At 49.1% G+C, this 17559-nt stretch overlaps 1 protein-coding gene across 1 annotated transcript in view; it reads right to left on the bottom strand.

The window, feature by feature from the left end:
• Positions 1–17559, bottom strand: part of LOC140428583 (deoxynucleoside triphosphate triphosphohydrolase SAMHD1-like) — an 83430-nt gene that overhangs the window by 11733 nt on the left and 54138 nt on the right. Inside the window, exons 7-11 of the mRNA XM_072515221.1 lie at positions 16906–17085; positions 15865–15965; positions 10186–10294; positions 2087–2178; positions 1444–1559 (exon numbers count right to left, since the gene is read on the bottom strand). Of these exons, the coding sequence (XP_072371322.1) occupies positions 1444–1559; positions 2087–2178; positions 10186–10294; positions 15865–15965; positions 16906–17085 (598 nt within the window). The remainder of the gene's footprint in view (positions 1–1443; positions 1560–2086; positions 2179–10185; positions 10295–15864; positions 15966–16905; positions 17086–17559) is intronic.

Below are 17559 nucleotides of genomic sequence, written 5' to 3'. Positions count from 1 at the left end.
AAGGGCAGGGGGGAAAAAAAGCAATGCAGATGTTCTTAAAAGTTTATTAAACGCCGTTAGACCTATGTTAGAGTACGGTGTCCATTTCTGGCCACCACATCTTTGGCAGATGTTGCACCGTTGGAAAGGGTGCAGAATGTCATCAGGGTCTTAATTATGTGATGAGATCACAGACGCTGGGATTGTAGAACAGGGAAGGTTAAGGGGAATCGGATGAAGGCGCCCCAATCCATAGGGGGTTTTGATGATGAGTAAATAAGGAAACCGGAAGGAAGTTAGGCAGCTAGAAGAGAAATGAATGAAGATAATTGGCAAATTTATTATTGAAAGAATTATTGGCATAATTATTTCAAGCAACAACTTATTATATATAATCTGTGTGGGGTTTGCGATTTCTTCCTGTGTCTGTATGGGTTTGCTCCCATGGTCCGGGGATGTGCAGGTTGGGTGGATTGGCCGTGCTAAATTGCCTTTCATGTCCAGGGATGTGCAGGTTAGTTACGGGGATAGGGTGGGGAAAGTAGACCAATGTAGAACGCTCTTTTGGAGGGTTTTGCAGACTTTTTTAAAAAAAAATTTAGAGTGCCCAATTCATTTTTTCCAATTAAGGGGCAATTTAGAATGGCCAATCAACCTAGCCTGCACATCTTTGGGTGGTGGGGGTGAAACCCACGCAAACACGGGGAGAATGTGCAAACTCCACACGGACAGTGACCCAGAGCCGGGATTGAACCTGGGACCTTGGCACAGTGAGGCAGCAATGCTAAGCACTGCGCCACCGTGCTGCCGTCGGTGCGGACTTGATGGGCTGAATGTCCGCCTTCTACACTGCAGGAATTCTATGTGAATAATCAGGAATACATTGCCTGAAAGAGTTGCGGGAGCAAACTCAATAGTAGTTTTTGAAAGGGAACTGGATAAATACTTGCTAAATGCAAGTTTTTCTTTCATGTATCATTTTTCACAACTACCTGACATCTCAAAGCATCTTACAACTAATGGAAGAGTACTTGCTGTTGTAATGTAAGAAACACAGCAGTCAATCCAGCAAAGTCACACAGATCAGCAACCGGGTAACGACCAGATAGTCTGCTTTTGTGATGTTGATTTGTGATGTTGACGGAGGGATAAATATTGGCCAGGGTGCCATGTTCTTTTTCAAAACAGTGCCATAGGATCCTTTACATCCACCTGAGTTTTAAGGTGGCATCAGAAGGCAGCACCTCTGAATGTGCAGCATTCCTGCAGTACTGCACGGGAGTACGAGCATTGGGTTTGGTGCTCAAACCCTGGAGCAAATAGGAAAAGGCACAGGGCTATGGGGAATGGGATGAATTGAACAGTTCTTTCAAAGAGGCAGCACTAATACGATGAGCGAAATGGCCTCATGGGCTGCAGGATACAAAGAACAGCTCAAGATTGGAGTCACGCAATGATGCTCACCTGTCAGTTTGGTGTACGCCACCATGTCATCGATTGCTGTGGAGATTTTATAACGCTTCCCATTCGCACCACTTATCTTGATATGTGGATCTGCCAACAGCAATGCCTCTGTGATCCTGAGGGATTTAAATATTTTCAGAAATGTTACAGCAGTGTTTTCCAAACAAGAGGATAGTTTGCCCAGGAATCCAATGGCTCAGTGGGTACATTCAATGCCATGGGGGACAGACTGAAGCCCAGGGTTGATCAATGGTCTGTACGGAGTTTGCACAGCTGATCCGGCACAGCAGCAATGGCCTGTTAGTGGCCTCAGTGTCCTTTGGATCGGGATTAAAGAGAATACAAATCCGCCTGGTTCCTAATGTTGGCCAACAGCCAGGCGACTGTTGCTGCAGCGTAAACGTGCCGCCGTCAGTGAGGACCAGGCGGGCTTGATTTGGTGCCTCTTGGGAACATCAATTGGCTGCTGACCCTCATTATCACGGGTTCATAGTTAGAGATAAGGTGCTAGAAGGCGACTGAAAACAGGGACTTGGACTTCTGAACGAGTTCCTTCAGGAGAAATGGGAGAATATTTGAGCGGAGATGAAATAAACATAACAAAATTCCGAGAGAGACATGACTTCACTGCAGCTAAACTCACATGCTCTCGATGATGTTGCTCACTCTGTGCTGATAGGCTCTGCGATGCAAAGTGTTGCGTGTATGAAACATGTTATACAAATCACCAACCTCCTGCAAGGAAAAACTGAATAAACTTGTGTTCTTCACAGACCATCAGCATCAAGGTCCAAGGCTGGACACACTGGAGCACAATTTAGCAATGGCCAATTTAGTGAAAATCCCAGTGAGGTATTTAAAGAAATCATGCTGAACCTTATTTACTGGTCTAGATAATTAGAGGTGGGAGGCATTTAACTCATCCCACAATTGTATTAAAGTCCCCTACATTGCAAATGTCATTGCTCCATCAGTATTTCCAGAGTTTATATCTTCCCTAATGGGTAGCACGGTAGCATTGTGGATAGCACAATTGCTTCACAGCTCCAGGGTCCCAGGTTCGATTCCGGCTTGGGCCACCGTCTGTGCGGAGTCTGCACATCCTCCCAGTGTGGGCGTGGGTTTCCTCCAGGTGCTCCGGTTTCCTCCCACAGTCCAAAGATGTGCAGGTTAGGTGGATTGGCCATGATAAATTGCCCTTAGTGTCCAAAATTGCCCTTAGTGTTGGGTGGGGTTACTGGGTTATGGGGATAGGGTGGAGGTGTTGACCTTGGGTAGGGTGCTCTTTCCAAGAGCCGGTGCAGACTCGATGGGCTGAATCATGGCCTCCTTCTGCACTGCAAATTCTATGATAATCTAATCTATCCCAGAGTCCATTCTACGTGTTGCTTGATGAGAACCTCCGTCCAAAATTGGTCTTTTACTCGCTGAATTTGTGACCATGTCCTGTTCTTGTATTTTAATTATAAGTACATTTTCTTCATTTATTTTTTCCATACCATTTACAATTAAGACACCTCCATAAAATCAGCTCTGGGTTTCATCAATTGAAGGTAAGAATATCCAAGTATCTTTCCCTAGAAGATTAGATTCTGACACCATAGATGAGCCTTAGGACTGGCTCCTCGCACTGCTGATCACTGCACGTAGAGAGTGTTAAAAAAGTAATCAATCCTTTGCTGATACATCAGCTTTCTTAATATAGGCTCTTAAACGTGATAATGATGCCATCGGAGGAGGGAGGGGCGGAGATAGTGGCAGCTATGGACGCGGAGAAGGCCTTTGACCGAGTAGAGTGGGAGTACCTCTGGGAGGTGCTGCGTAGGTTTGGGTTCGGGGTAGGGTTTATCAATTGGGTTAAGCACCTTTACAGAGCCCCGATGGCGAGTGTAGTGACGAACCGGCGGAGGTCGGAGTACTTTCAACTGTACCGAGGGACGAGGCAGGGGTGCCCCCTGTCCCCGCTGTTGTTCGCATTGGCGATCGAACCATTGCCCATGTCATTGAGGGAGTGTAATAAATGGAAGGGGGTGGTCCGAGGGGGAGAAGAGCATCGGGTGTCGCTATATGCGGATGACCTGTTGCTGTACGTGGCGGATCCAATGGGGGGGGTGGTGGAGGTCATGCAGACTCTAAGGGAGTTTGGGGAGTTTTCGGGCTATAAGCTCAATGTAGGGAAGAGTGAGCTCTTTGTATTACAGGCGGAGGGAAGCTTTCAGTATCTGGGGATCCAGATAGCCAGGAGTTGGGGGACCCTACAGAAACTGAATCTGACGAGGTTGGTGGAGCAAATGGAGGAGGATTTCAAAACATGGGACATGTTACTGCTCTCGCTGGCGGGTAGAGTGCAGTTGGTCAAAATGGTGGTCCTTCCGAGGTTTCTGTTTGTGTTTCAGTGCCTTCCCATCGTGATCACTAAGGCCTTTTTTAAGAGAGTAGGCAGGAGTATTATGGGGTTTGTGTGGGCGAATAAGACCCCGAGAGTAAGGAGAGGGTTCCTGGAACGCAGTAGGGACCGAGGAGGGTTGGCTCTGCCAAACCTGGGGAGCTACTACTGGGCAGCAAATGTGGCGATGATCCGCAAGTGGGTTATGGAGGGAGTGGGGCGGCATGGAAGAGGCTGGAGATGGCGTCCTGTAAAGGAACGAGCCTGGGGGCGTTGGTGACGGTACCGCTGCCGCTCTCGCCGACAAAGTATATCACGAGCCCGGTGGTGGCGGCAACGCTAAGGATCTGGGGCCAGTGGAGACGGCACCGGGGTGCAATGGGAGCATCGGTGTGGTCCCCGATCAGGGGTAACCACCGGTTTGTCCCGGGGAAGATGGACGGGGGGTTCCAGAGCTGGCATCGGGAAGGGACTGGAAGAATGGGGGACCTGTTCATCGACGGGACGTTTGCGAGCCTAGGGGCACTGGAGGAGAAGTTAGAGTTACCCCCGGGAAATGCCTTTAGATATATGCAGGTGAGGGCTTTTGTGAGGCGACAGGTGATGGAATTCCCGGTGCTCCCGGCACAAGAAGTTCAAGATAGGGTGATCTCGGGTGTCTGGGTCGGGCAGGGCAAGGTGTCGGAAATACACCAGGAGTTGAAAGAAGAGGGGGAAGCGCTGGTAGAAGAGTTGAAGGGTAAATGGGAGGAGGAGCTGGGGGAGATCGAGGAAGGTCTGTGGGCTGATGCCCTAGGTAGGGTTAATTCCTCCTCCTCGTGTGCCAGGCTCAGCCTGATACAATTTAAGGTGGTCCACAGAGCGCACTTGACGGGGGCGAGGTTGAGTAGGTTCTTTGGGGTAGAGGACAGATGTGGAAGGTGCTCAGGGAGCCCGGCGAACCATGTCCATATGTTTTGGTCATGTCCGGCACTGGAGGGGTTCTGGAGAGGAGTGGCAGGAGCAATATCTCAGGTGGTGAAAGTCCGGGTCAAGCCAAGCTGGGGGCTAGCAATATTTGGAGTAGTGGACGAACCGGGAGTGCAGGAGGCGAAAGAGGCCGGCATTCTGGCCTTTACGTACCTAGTAGCCTGGCGAAGGATCTTGCTAATGTGGAAGGAGGCGAAGCCCCCCAGCCTGGATAAATGATATGGCTGGGTTCATAAAGTTGGAGAGGATTAAGTTCGCCTTGAGAGGGTCTGCGCAGGGGTTCTACAGGCGGTGGCAACCGTTCCTAGACTATCTCGCGGAGCGTTAGAGGAAGGTCGGTCAGCAGCAGCAGTAACCCTGGGGGGGGGGGGGGGCTGCCTGGGAGGGTGGATGAGCAAGAGATAACATGAAGGGTTGGGGAAACTGGCACGTACGGGTGAGGGCCAGTGTACAAAGCTGTGTAAATATATCATTTTGCCATGTATATATCTTGCTCTGCCGATTTCTCGGGTATTTTTTGTTACGGGGGGGGGGGGGGGGGTTATTGTTTGTAGGGGATTGTTTGTAAGGGAGAAAAATTGTGTTGAGAAACTTTAATAAATATATTTTTTTTTAAAAAGCTTTCTTAATATAATTTGGACTCATTAGATACTTACTCTCAGGGCAGCATGCAGGGGCTGTTTAGCACTGGGCTAAATAGCTGGCATTTAAAGCAGACCAAGGCAGGCCAGCAGCACGGTTCAATTGCCCTACCAGCCTCCCCGAACAGGCGCCGGAATGTGGCGACTAGGGGCTTTTCACAGTAACTTCATTTGAAGCCTACTTGTGACAATAAGCGATTTTCATTTTCATTTCATTGGATTGGTTTATTGCCACGTGTACCCAAGTCAATGAAAAGTATTGTTGTGTGTGCAGCTCAAACAGATCAATCTGTACATGAAAAGAAAATACATAATAGGGCAAACATAAAATACACAATGTGAATACATAGACACAGGCATCAGGTGAAGCATACAGGAGTGTAGTACTACGGCGACTTCCGGTGACGGCGGGCGGGAGGCGGCCCCACAATGGAGGGCTCCCGTTCGGGAACGGCATTTTCGGGGCTTTAAGCCCGGTCCCAGGGTCCACGGAGGCGGCAAAAGCAGGGAGAAGGCACAGAGGCGGCTGAGTGAACGCACAGGGAAGAAAAATGTCGAGGGTGAGCAAAAGAACGTCCGTAAGGAAAACAGCTGAAGGTCCGTCGGGGAGTGGAAAGGTCACCACGGAGTCACCAAGGAAAATGGAGGCTGGAGCACCAGGGGAGGCCGCATTGCTTACGGCTGAAGAATTAACTACGGTGATGGCTGCGGAATTCGAAAGGCAGTTTACAAAATACATGGGGACAATGAGGAAGGAGATGAGAGAGGTTTTGAGTTTGCTGGTGGAGGAGGCGATTTCCCCGGTGACGAAGGCGGTGGCGAGCGCAGTGGCAGAGGCGCGAGAGCAAAGGGAGGCGCTGAAGGAAGTGGAGGAGACGTTATTGCAGCACAGTGATCAACTTGCCTCGATGGGGAAGGAGATGCGGAAGGTGATGGATACTAACAAGGATCTGCGAGGAAAAATGGAAGACCTGGAACACAGATCCAGGCGACAGAATTTGAGGATTGTGGGGCTGCCCGAAGGAGTTGAAGGCCCGAGGCCGACTGAGTATTTTGCCGCGATGCTGGCGAAACTATTGGGGGAGGGGGAGGAGCCCTCCCGATATGAACTGGATCGGGCTCACCGGTCGTGGAGGCCTGTACCAAAGGCGAGTGAGTCGCCAAGGGCAGTGACTCTGTGCTTCCGTAGGTACAGGGTGAAGGAGAAGGTCCTGAGCTGGGCCAAGCAGAAGCGGGTGGTGCAGTGGGCTGGAGCTGGTATACGTGTATACCAGGACTTTACGGTGGAGCTGGCGAGGAGGCGGGATGCCTTCAACCGGGTGAAGAGGGCACTGTACATTAGCAAGGTGCGGTGCGGCATTGTATATCCAGCGAAGCTGCGGGTGACTTATAAGCTCAGGGACTTTCATTTTGGAACGGCGGAAGCAGCGGAGGAGTTTGCGAAAGCAGAAGGACTGTGGCAGAACTGAGAAATGGCCATGTGCCAATGTAACCTCATGACTGTATTTTCTTCATTTTTGTTTCACTGCGTGCGGGTGTACGGGTTGAAGGAGCCAATGTTGTATATATTTGGACAAGGGAAGTAATGGGACTTTCACTCGAAATGAGGGCTCTTTGGGGTGTAAGTGGATATGCGGGGTTTGTGTGCTAAAAGGGGATTTCTGGGCTTTGCTAGGGCCGGGCAAGGGGGAAAGGGACCCGGGCGGGGGCCTCCACGCTGGCCGGTTTAAGCCGGCCAGTGAACGGGAGTGAGGTGGGGGAGGGGCTGCGGCCATCGGAGCCTGGCAGAACAGGGTCCGAGTGGTCTAGCCGGGGTGGAAAGTTGGGGGGAAGGAACCGAGGTTGGGAGGAGTTTTACAAGAGGCAGTGGACGGGAGGAGTTGGAGACTGTGGGGGGGGTTACAACTCTTGGGTATCATGTACGGCACTCTTTCAGAGGTTGGATGGCGTTGAGTGTAGGGGGGGGTGGGGGAGGGGGGGGGTGCGCGGAGTGGACTCTATAGGTCAATGGTGACCATGGGCGGGCCCGGACTCCTTTTCCTTTTTCTCCTTTGTTTTTTTGTTGCCACCGTGGGAGGGTTTGTTTTATTGGATGCATATATTGAGAGGTGGGCCGTTGTTTGGGGTGGTGGGAGGATGGGATCGTTGGTATTGTTAAGGGGATTGATTTTGTATTTGTTACCATTTACAGTTTGTGGGTGGGGTGTAAACTTTGAAGGAAAATGCGAAAATGGAGAATAAAAACATGTTTTAAAAAAAGGAGTGTAGTATTACTCAGTAGAGAATGTGTGTGAAGAGATCAGATCAGTCCATAAGTCTATCAGTCCATAAGAGGCCCTTCCGATGGAAGAAGTTGGAAGAGCGTGTAGGCCGGGTGGGAGGGGTCTTTGATTATGCTGCCCGCTTTCCCCAGGCAGCGGGAGGTGTAGATGGAGTCAATGGATGGGTGGCTCAGTGGTTAGTACTGCTGCCTCGCAGCTCCGAGGTCCCAGGTACGTGTGGAGTTTGCACATTCTCGCCGTGTCTGCGTGGGTCTCACCCCCACAACCCAAAAGATGAGCAGGCTAGGTGGATTGGCCACGCTAAATTGCCCCTTTGGACACCTTTTTTTAAAATTAGAAAAAATTGAGTTAGGGCTGGGTTCTCCGATTCTGCGGCTATGTCCGGAGGATATGTCTGGTATTTCGACCAAAATGCCGGCGGCGCCCAGCACGGATGCTCCGTCCAGTGGGGGGCCTAGCAGCCGCACCACGTAAAGCCCCCCGGCTTTACCTGCTGGTATGGACGCAGAATGGCCGGGTCCGTGGCCGTGCAAGGCAACAGCCTGCGGCAACCATGCCGTACAACATGATGCTGGCCACGCGCAGGACTGGCCAGCCAGATAATGCCCCCCCCCCCCCCCCCCCCCCCAACCAGTCCCCCCCAGCTACCGCCAAAGCCCCTCCTGCCAGCGGAATGCCCCCCCCCCCCACCCCCCCGTCCTGAGACCGTCCGAACGGCATACTCATTTTGAGGGAGCGGAGCGGTGAAAAAACAACGCCGTCCCGATTTCAGAGTGAATCCGGCCGGATGCGATTTTGCCGTCGCCATTTGGAGAATCCTGCCCGTATTCTCACCCTCAACACGGAACTCCAGCACTCACGGTGAACTGGGTTCCCATGAACTGAAGCTACAGTTGTACATGCACATAGCAAATAACAGACCAACTGCCTTTATACAGCCTCTAGTTAATATAGTCAAATGTGTGTCCCCCCTCCCCCCCTCCCAACACTTCACAGAAATGTGAAATTAAATTTGACACCGAGTAACACCTTTATATCAGGACGGATGACCAAACGTTTGGTTTTAAGAAACCTTTTGGGGGTGGAAAGGTGGTGAGAAATTCCAAAGTTTAGGTGGGTGGCTGAGAGCATGTTCACCGATGTTGGGAGCGATGAAAATCAGGGAGACCCCAGACAGGCCAGAACCGAGGGAACGTGGAGATCTCCGTCGGACACGAAGGAGGATTTGTGAAGGAGCGAGATGTGGTAGAGGTGTGAAAACAAGGATGGCGAAAACTTTACAACAATCCGCTCCTGGACCGGCAGCCAACATTGGCCAATGAGCCCAGGGGTCAATGGATGAATGAAACTTGAAGCCGCATGTGGTCTCTTGTATTTTAATTTGTATGTCCTCAGTTCCACAAACTATCAGTACCTCGCACAGCAACGGTTTTCATCATGGGCCTGAACCACCAGACAGGTTGGTTCAATTCACCAATTGTCACCCACAGATAAAAGTTACAACAGCAAATGGTTGGAAAATAAACTTCAGCCAGCACATCAACTGCCTCAAAATAGAAATTCACTAACAGGAGACCTGATCCAGAACAATGAACATAGAAAATGGTTAAAGTCCAACAGGTTTGTTTCGATGTCACTAGCTTTCGGAGCGCTGCGCCTTCCTCAGGTGAATGAAGAGGTATGTTCCAGAAACAAAGATGTCAATTAAAACGTGTCGATATACGTTCACCGATGTTGGGAGTGATGAAAATCAGGGAGACGCCAGACAGGCCAGAACTGAAGGAACCAAGCTACCACATTTTGATAGCAAAATATTAAAAGTGGAACATTTCAGGATTTGTCATGGGATAGATTTCTGAACCGTTCCATTTCATCAGAACACTCATCATCAAACGAAGCCACAAGAGCTACAGGCAACCCGGAAAGATTTTAAAACCATTCCTCACTACATACAGAACCACCAAAATCTAAAACAGCCCGGACAGATCAATCTCAAATCAGAGCTGGTTTAGCACAGTGGGCTAAACAGCTGGCTTGTAATGCAGAACAAGGCCAGCAGCGCGGGTTCAATTCCCGTACCGGCCTCCCCGAACAGGCGCCGGAATGTGGCGACTAGGGGCTTTTCACAGTAACTTCATTAAAGCCTACTTGTGACAATAAGCGATTATTATTATTATAAGGGCAACATGTCCATCCTGCCAGCTACACCCATATCCCCTGAATGAATCTCAGTAAAAAACAATCAGCTTTGAGATTGCAGATCACGAACTCTGGCCCACCATTCTTTACGATGGCCCATGTCTTCCAAGAGGCAGATAGACAAAAGGAGAATAATCGAGTGTCAATTGAGTTCATTGATGCGAGTACAGGTGTTAGAATAGGTTTTAGTGCGCCTGTGCAGAATGAGAAATCCCCCAGGGTTTTTTAAAAAAAGCTCCCCATTTAATCTCACGGTAGACCTTACCTTATCCCGAGTGCAAATATGCTTCTTATTGCCAACCGCACAAACTCGAGCAAACTTGAGGAAGCGTACAAAGTCAAAGTTGTTCCGGATTCCCAGATGATGGCAGTCCCTTCCGAAATAAGACAAAGACATCATCAGTCTCAGTCTTCGCATCATCGTGATTAATGTGGTGACAGGTTCTGCTGAATCGTTGCACAATCCCCAAATGAAGAAACCAGTCAATGGTTTATTACTTTTGTTCATAAGTTCATAAGATATAGGAGCAGAATTAGGCCATTCGGCCCATCGAGTCTGCTCTGCCATTCAATCAGGGCTGATCTCATCTTGGCCTCAACTCCACCGTCCTGCCCGTTCTCCATAACCCTTCAACCCATTACCAATTTAAAATCTGTCTAACTCCTCCTTAAATTTACTGACTTGTCCCAGCATCTCCCGCACGCTGGGGTGGCGAATTCCGCAGATTCACAACTCTTTGGGAGAAGTAGTTTCTCCTCAACTCCACATTAAATTTGCTACCTCTTATCCCAAGTCAATGAGCTATCGTTCTAATTGTATTAAGAGCTCCCAGGAGGGGAAAAGGGCACCCTGATTCCATTCGGAAATGCTCCAGATCTAATCATTTTCTCTTTCCTTCTAAGGGCTCCCCTTAGAACTTCACCCTTTTGTACAGGATTATTTAAAATGCAACTCCAATATTTAATTTTAGAATGTTAGATTTATATAAATTGTAAGACGCAATGAGAGAAAATGTTGGGCGTATGTATGGAGAATCCAAAGGAAAATCTTCATGAAGAGGCAAAGGATTTGGTCAAGGTATTAAAATGAGCACTTTGTATCTGTCTTCACCAATGTTACAAGAGGTAAATCTTAGGAACTTAGGTTCTGAAATGTGATCGAAGATGTATTTAGAAATTTAGGGGTTAACAGACTGAGGGAAAAACTGCGAGCACAGAGTCAGAGGGATTCACCCAGACCTAGCCGGAGTTACGTTGTCCAATTCAGACTTAAACTCGTTAGTGGGATCCACAGGATGCCCCTGTTCAGCCCGAGTGATCCAATCAAGATCCATTGTTCTTCGGGCCACTCTGGTTGGACCAACCCTTAGCCTACTGATAATTAATAATCTTTATTGTCACAAGTAAGCTTACATTAACACTGCAGTGAAGTTACTGTGAAAAGCCCCCAGTCGCCACATTCCGGCACCTGTTCGGGTAGACGGAGGGAGAATTCAGAATGTCCGAATTACCTAACAAGCACGTCTTTCGGGACTTGTCGGAGGGAACCCGTAGCACCCGGAGAAATCCCACGCAGACACAGGAAGAACGTGCAGACTCCGCACAGACAGTGACCCAAGCCGGGAATCGAACCTGGGACCCTGGCGCTGTGAAGCAACAATGCTACCCACTGTGCTACCATGCCACAAAATCAGATGGCCTCTTTAGTCCATAAATGGAAGGTTAGTTGCATATCATTAGTATGGCTCTGTTCATTTGTATAAACGGGAGTGGAAAACCAGACAGCCAAGATAACGATAATGGGTTCAAGTCTGGACACCCTCCCCCAGGAGAGCCTTTGTTTGACGCGTTGGGCTGAGCGCAGAGAGAGAAAGGGAGAGAGAGAGAGAGCGAGAGCGAGAGAGGAGGAATCCTGTTTGAACAGGTAGAGAGACAAGGATTTGAAAAGCCACGCGGAAAGAAAACTGTTCAGAGAAACTTTCGAAAAGGGTTCTGAAGGAACTTCACCAAGAGAAGAAAAATTACTTCATTACTGCAAGTGTCACTGTTGCCTGTCTGTCTGTGTAAGTGGAATGAGAACTACATGTTCCTTTGAAAGGCTAGTTAATGGGAACTTGTGTGTTAAGGTTAAGAAACTACATGTGATCGGTTATTGTTCGGGTTGAAACTTAAATGGTGTTTTCCTTTTTTTTTAATAAATAAAATTTGTTTACAAATTAACCAAGTCCTATTTCTTATGTTATCACTCCTGGAATTGCGCACCGCATTAGAACTTAAAAACATTGCGACTTTGATCCAGTACCTCATCTGATCAGACGTACGTAACACAAAGGAAACAAATTATGTGAAAGTTATACTAAAAGGAGGCAAGGAACTCTAGATAGGATTACAATAGATTATAATAGATAGAGGATGTATTCCGAAGATGATCATTCCTGAAAGTTTGTAAGTTACCTGGTTCACGTGGAACATATCCTAGGTCTGCTGAAAGAAACAAAGGGTGGCGAGGGAGCGGAGTCGAACACGAGGCAGTAGAGGCGGCAGGCCCGAATCCAGGACATGACATGTAGAGGGGAAGATGCACATAGGGTGGCTCCCGACTTAAATGTCTTCTTCTAAAAGTTTGAAGTCTGTCCCGGGGGGGGGGGGGGGGGGGGGGGTCACAGAGAAATCATTGGTGGAGGAGGCAATCGCCCCGGTGAGGGTAGCTGTGGCAAAGACTTCGGCCGAGGTGAGAGAGCAGGGCGAGAAGATGAAGGAAGTGGGAGGAGGCAGTGCCGCAGCACAGCGACCAGCTCACCTCGATGGGGGACGAACTGCGGAGAGTGGTGGAGGTCAACAGAGGGCTCCGAGCAAAGCTTCAAGATTTGGAGAACCGCTCGAGGCGCACAATCTGAGAATTGTGGGCTTGTCTTCGCTAATATGCTGGCAGAGTTGATTGCAGGGGGGGGGGTGGAGAGGACCCTTCCTGTATGAACTAGATCGAGCTCGTCGGTCATTCAGGCTGAAACCAAAGTAAATGAAGCCACCAAGAGCAGTAATTATCTGTTTCCATTAATATCCCGTGAACGAGAGGGTGTTAAGCTGGGCGAAGCAGAAGGGGCAGTGGGCTGGTGCTAGAGCTGGGATTTGGCGGTGGAGTTGGCGAAGAGACGAGTAAAGCAACACTGTACGACAACGGGCTGCGAGTTGCTATGGTATACCTGGCAAAGCGGAGGGTGACGTACAACACCAAAGATTTTTATTTTGAAACGGTGAATGAGGCGTTCATGAAGGCAGAAGGCAGAAGGCTTGGGACAGAAGTGAGGAGTGGAGCGCGATTGGTAGCTGGAAAATGTATAAATACGATAACTTTCTTTTCATTGACCTGCATTGTAACTTACTTGACTTCACATCATTATAGCGTTTTAAGTTTTTGTTTGGTTGATTGGCATTCTTTGTTGTCATGGTTATATGTTATTTTATTGAATTGTCTGGTTGGATTGGTTTTTTCCTTTTCTTCTGGGACTGGGTGGAGAGGACGGTATGCCTAGGGGGGGGGGCGTACCCAGGCTAGCCTAACTAAAGTCGGATAGTGAACAGAGGCGAGGTGAGAGGAGGGTCACGGACAATGGAGCCTAATTAGCAGGTTTCGATGGGTCTGCAAGGCGAGCAAGGGGATAGGGGTCGATTCTGGGAGAAGTTTTTTGAAGGATGTGCGGGGGGGGGGGGGGGGGGGGGTTCTAGGAGTGGAGGGGCTTCGATGTTAATAATGGATAGAGGTGGATCAGGCTCATGGGGCAGGCCCCGGTGCTATGATGATGGTGAATATGAAGGGTGGGGGGTGACAATCCCCCAGTTAGGATAGTCACGTGGAACGCAAGGGGATTGGGAGGTCCAGTTGCGCATCTTAAAGGTTTGAAGGCCGAGTGTAGCAAAGCTGCAGGAGATTCACTTGAGGGTGAAGGACCAGGTGAGACTTAAAAAGGGCTGGGTTAGTCAGATGTTTCACTCTGGGATTTGACGGAAGGGCTCGAGGGTAGCGGTAATGGTCAGCAAAAGGGTACAGTTCCAGATGGAGAAGGTGGTTGCAGATCAGGGGGGGTAGATATGTGATTGTGACAGGGCACTGGAGGGGAGGCTAGTAGTGCTGGTGAGTGTATATGATCCCAATTGGACGATGTGGGATTTGCAAAGGTGTATGGGGCCATCCCAGACTTGGACACAGATAAACTGATAGTGGGGCTGGAACTTGGTGCAGGAGCCAAGGTTGGACAGATCATGGACGCTTCTCGTTTTCTCGGCGGTCCATAAGATATACTCGATAATCGACTTTTCGTGGTGGGGAAGGCTTTGCTGGCTGGGGTTAAGAGGTCGGAGTACTCAGCAATTGCAATATCAGGTCATGCTCCGCATTGGGTGAATATGGTACTGGAGAAGGGGGGTAGTACAGAGGCCGGGGTGGAAATTAGGTGTGGACTGTTGGGAGACAGAGGGTTCTGTGACAAAATTTAAAAAGTAACTGAGGAATATGTAGGTTTCAACTGCACGGGTGAGGTGTCGAAACGGTTGTCTGGGAGGCTCTGAAGGTGGTGGTAAGGTGATTTCGTTTAAGGCTAGGGTGAACAAAGGGGAAAGGTTGGAGCGTCAGAGGGTAATAGATGAGATGCTGGAGGTAGATAGGAGGTATGCAGAAGATGGGGACCCAGCGAAGTTGGAAAAGAGGAAGGAACTACAGGCGACCGACTATCTACCAAGAAGGTAGATTGAATCTCGCCAATTGAAGCGAGCAAGGGGTACAGTTTACGAGCATGGAGAGAAGGGGTATGTTAGCGGGTCAGCTCCGTAGGGAGGCTGCGGCAAGGAAAATTGTTCAGGTGCGGGACAGGGCAGGGAAGTTGGTGGTGGTTCCGGATCAGATTAACAAGGTCTTTGAGGAATTCTATGAGCGGTTGTACGGGTCAGAGCCACCTGGGGGAGACCGGGAGATGCAGGAATTTTTAGATAGGCTGAAGTACCCGAGGTTAGGGGAGGGGGACTGAGATACATTAGAAGGGGTGACAGTGGAGCAGGAGATAAAAGATGCTTTTGGGAGGATGCAGTCGGGAAAGGTGGTAGGGTCGGGAAATTTTAGAATATTATAACCAATGGATCCACTCCACTGCCATTTCCTTTTAGACTCTGGGGTGTAGGCAGACATGTCCGCCTTCAATCCCAATAGTTTGCTCAGAACTCTACCCCTATTGATGATACAAACCAATTTTATGCAATTCTTAATCATGCAGCTCTTTAAACTCTGGGGTTATGCTAAGAAATCATGAATGCAGCAGTGGGAAAGAGTGCTGATGAACAAAGATTCAAAATAATAAAATCTCAGTGGTCAGGCCCTGTGGGTCAAATGGTCACAGGCTGGATCACCAATTCACACTCAATTAGCTGGTCTCAGCCAAGCCAACAGGCAGGCAAGATTCTCTCTTCCTGGCTATCCAGTTGGTAGGAAGCGTGCCGATACACATAGCCAATCAATTCCAAGTCAGGCTGAGCAGCGATTCCCCATGTAGTCAAGTAGCCTGCCAACATTTATACACATACACAAGTACTACTCAAACGATACAATTACTACTCAAGCGAGACACCAGAATGCCTGGAACCGCACCCCAGCAAGAGTCAACACCTTCAGGAGCTGAAGAAAGAGAATTGAAAGAAATAATATCAATATAAAATCTGCTCGGTCAACACAGTACTAGTGGCCAGAACCGCCACACTTGCATTCAATTAACTTCCGAGTGGGATTTTCTGGCCCCAACACTGGCGAGCATCCTCGTGGGCGGAGCGCGGACATTTGGACAGCCATTCCTGCCAGTCAGCTGGAAAAGCCCCCCTTTGTGAGCTCCTGCTGTGAGGAGACATGGATGAAAGAATGTTCATTGCTACACGATCAGAGAGATTGAGGGAGCAGGTTTACCTGGCAAAGTAATCCCACTTGTCAACATCAATCCCATTTCTCTTATTGGCGACAATTTCATACAGAAAACCCTTCTCTCTGGGCCGACCTTCGTATGGCCACTGAAAAAACAAGATTCCAGAGTCAGATACAAAATTCAGTTCACAGCACAGATATTGATAAGCATCACTTGGACTCGTCTTTCTCATCCCCACTACCATTGATCTCTGTGCCATTGAACAGTAAATGAAGGTGAAATGGGACACCTCACCCACTGGATTGAGCTCTGCCATACCTTATACTGGGTCAGGATGTGACATGACACTTTGCATAGCAATACATCAATCACCAACGTTCCCCGAGCTCAAGTTTCCCATCAAGTGTCAGCCGTGGCTCAGCTCGTAGCATTCATGCCTCATAGTCTGTTTAAGTCAACCACATTGCTGTGGGTCTGGAGTCAAGTGTAGGACAGACCAGGCGAGGATGGCAGATTTCCTTCCCTAAAGGGGCATTGATGAACCAGATGGGTTTTTACAACAAACCTGTGTTAAGATTCATGGCGCCATTACCGAGGCAGGTTTATATTTTGGGATTTGCCAATTGAATTTAGTTCCCACCAGCTGCTGTGATGGGGTTGTATCACTATGCCACCATCGGAATCATAGAATCATAGAAGTTACAGTGCAGAAGGAGGCCATTCGGCCCTTCGAGTCTGCACCGGCTCTTGGAAAGAGCACCCTACCCAAGCCCACACCACCCTATCCCCATAACCCAGTAACCCCACTCAACCAACACTAAGGGCAATTTATCATGGCCAATCCACCTAACCTGCGCATCTTTGGGCTGTGGGAGGAAACCGGAGCACCCGGAGGAAACCCACGCAGACAGGGGGAGAACGTGCAGACTCCGCACAGACAGTGACCCAGCCGGGAATCGAACCTGGGACCCTGGAGCTGTGAAGCAATTGCACTAACCACTATGCTACCGTCCTCAATATATTTTTTTTTAAAACAGCTACCTCTCATATGCCTTTCCTCCTCCCTTACCCTTGGTTGAACTTACCTTTGAGCACTTTATATTGCAGCCATCTCCATTTCTCCGAGCCTCAGTTTTTGGTCCTCTGATCTGCTCCTTGATAAATACAAGGTCATTTGGTAACTCCAGGCCATGGTTTGCCAGAATCTCTTCCAACCCATTGGATTTGATCAAGTGTTCAAACATTGTCAATGAAGCATCCTCGTGCTAGATTCAAGGGGAAAGATCGAGTCAGCATTCAACGCAGATGAACAACCAATCAAACTGACCGTGTCACACACTTAACATTGGGGCACCCATATTTACATTTACCCGAGACTGGGGTGGTTCAAACACGTTGGATTCTCAACTGGAGCCACAAACACAAATGATTCCCTAATAAATACATCAGGAAACTGAGAAGAAACTTCATTCCCCAGTGAGCGGAATTCACTACCACAAGGCGTAGTAACAATAAATAGCATAAAGAAGGGTTGCCTGATATCCCCTGAATTAGACAAAAGAGGCAGACAGTGGTTCAGATATAGAGTATAAACACTAGCATGGTCCAGTCCATCACGTAAACCCACCTCCCATCCATTGACTCTGTCTACACCTCCCGCTGCCTGGGGAAAGCGGGCAGCATAATCAAAGACCCCTCCCACCCGGCTTACTCACTCTTCCAACTTCTTCCACCGGGCA

This window comes from Scyliorhinus torazame, chromosome 8, assembly GCF_047496885.1.
Source record: "Scyliorhinus torazame isolate Kashiwa2021f chromosome 8, sScyTor2.1, whole genome shotgun sequence".
Taxonomy (NCBI): domain Eukaryota; kingdom Metazoa; phylum Chordata; class Chondrichthyes; order Carcharhiniformes; family Scyliorhinidae; genus Scyliorhinus; species Scyliorhinus torazame.
The sequence above is the reverse complement of the archived record's forward strand: the minus strand, read 5'-3'. Positions and strand labels throughout refer to the sequence as shown.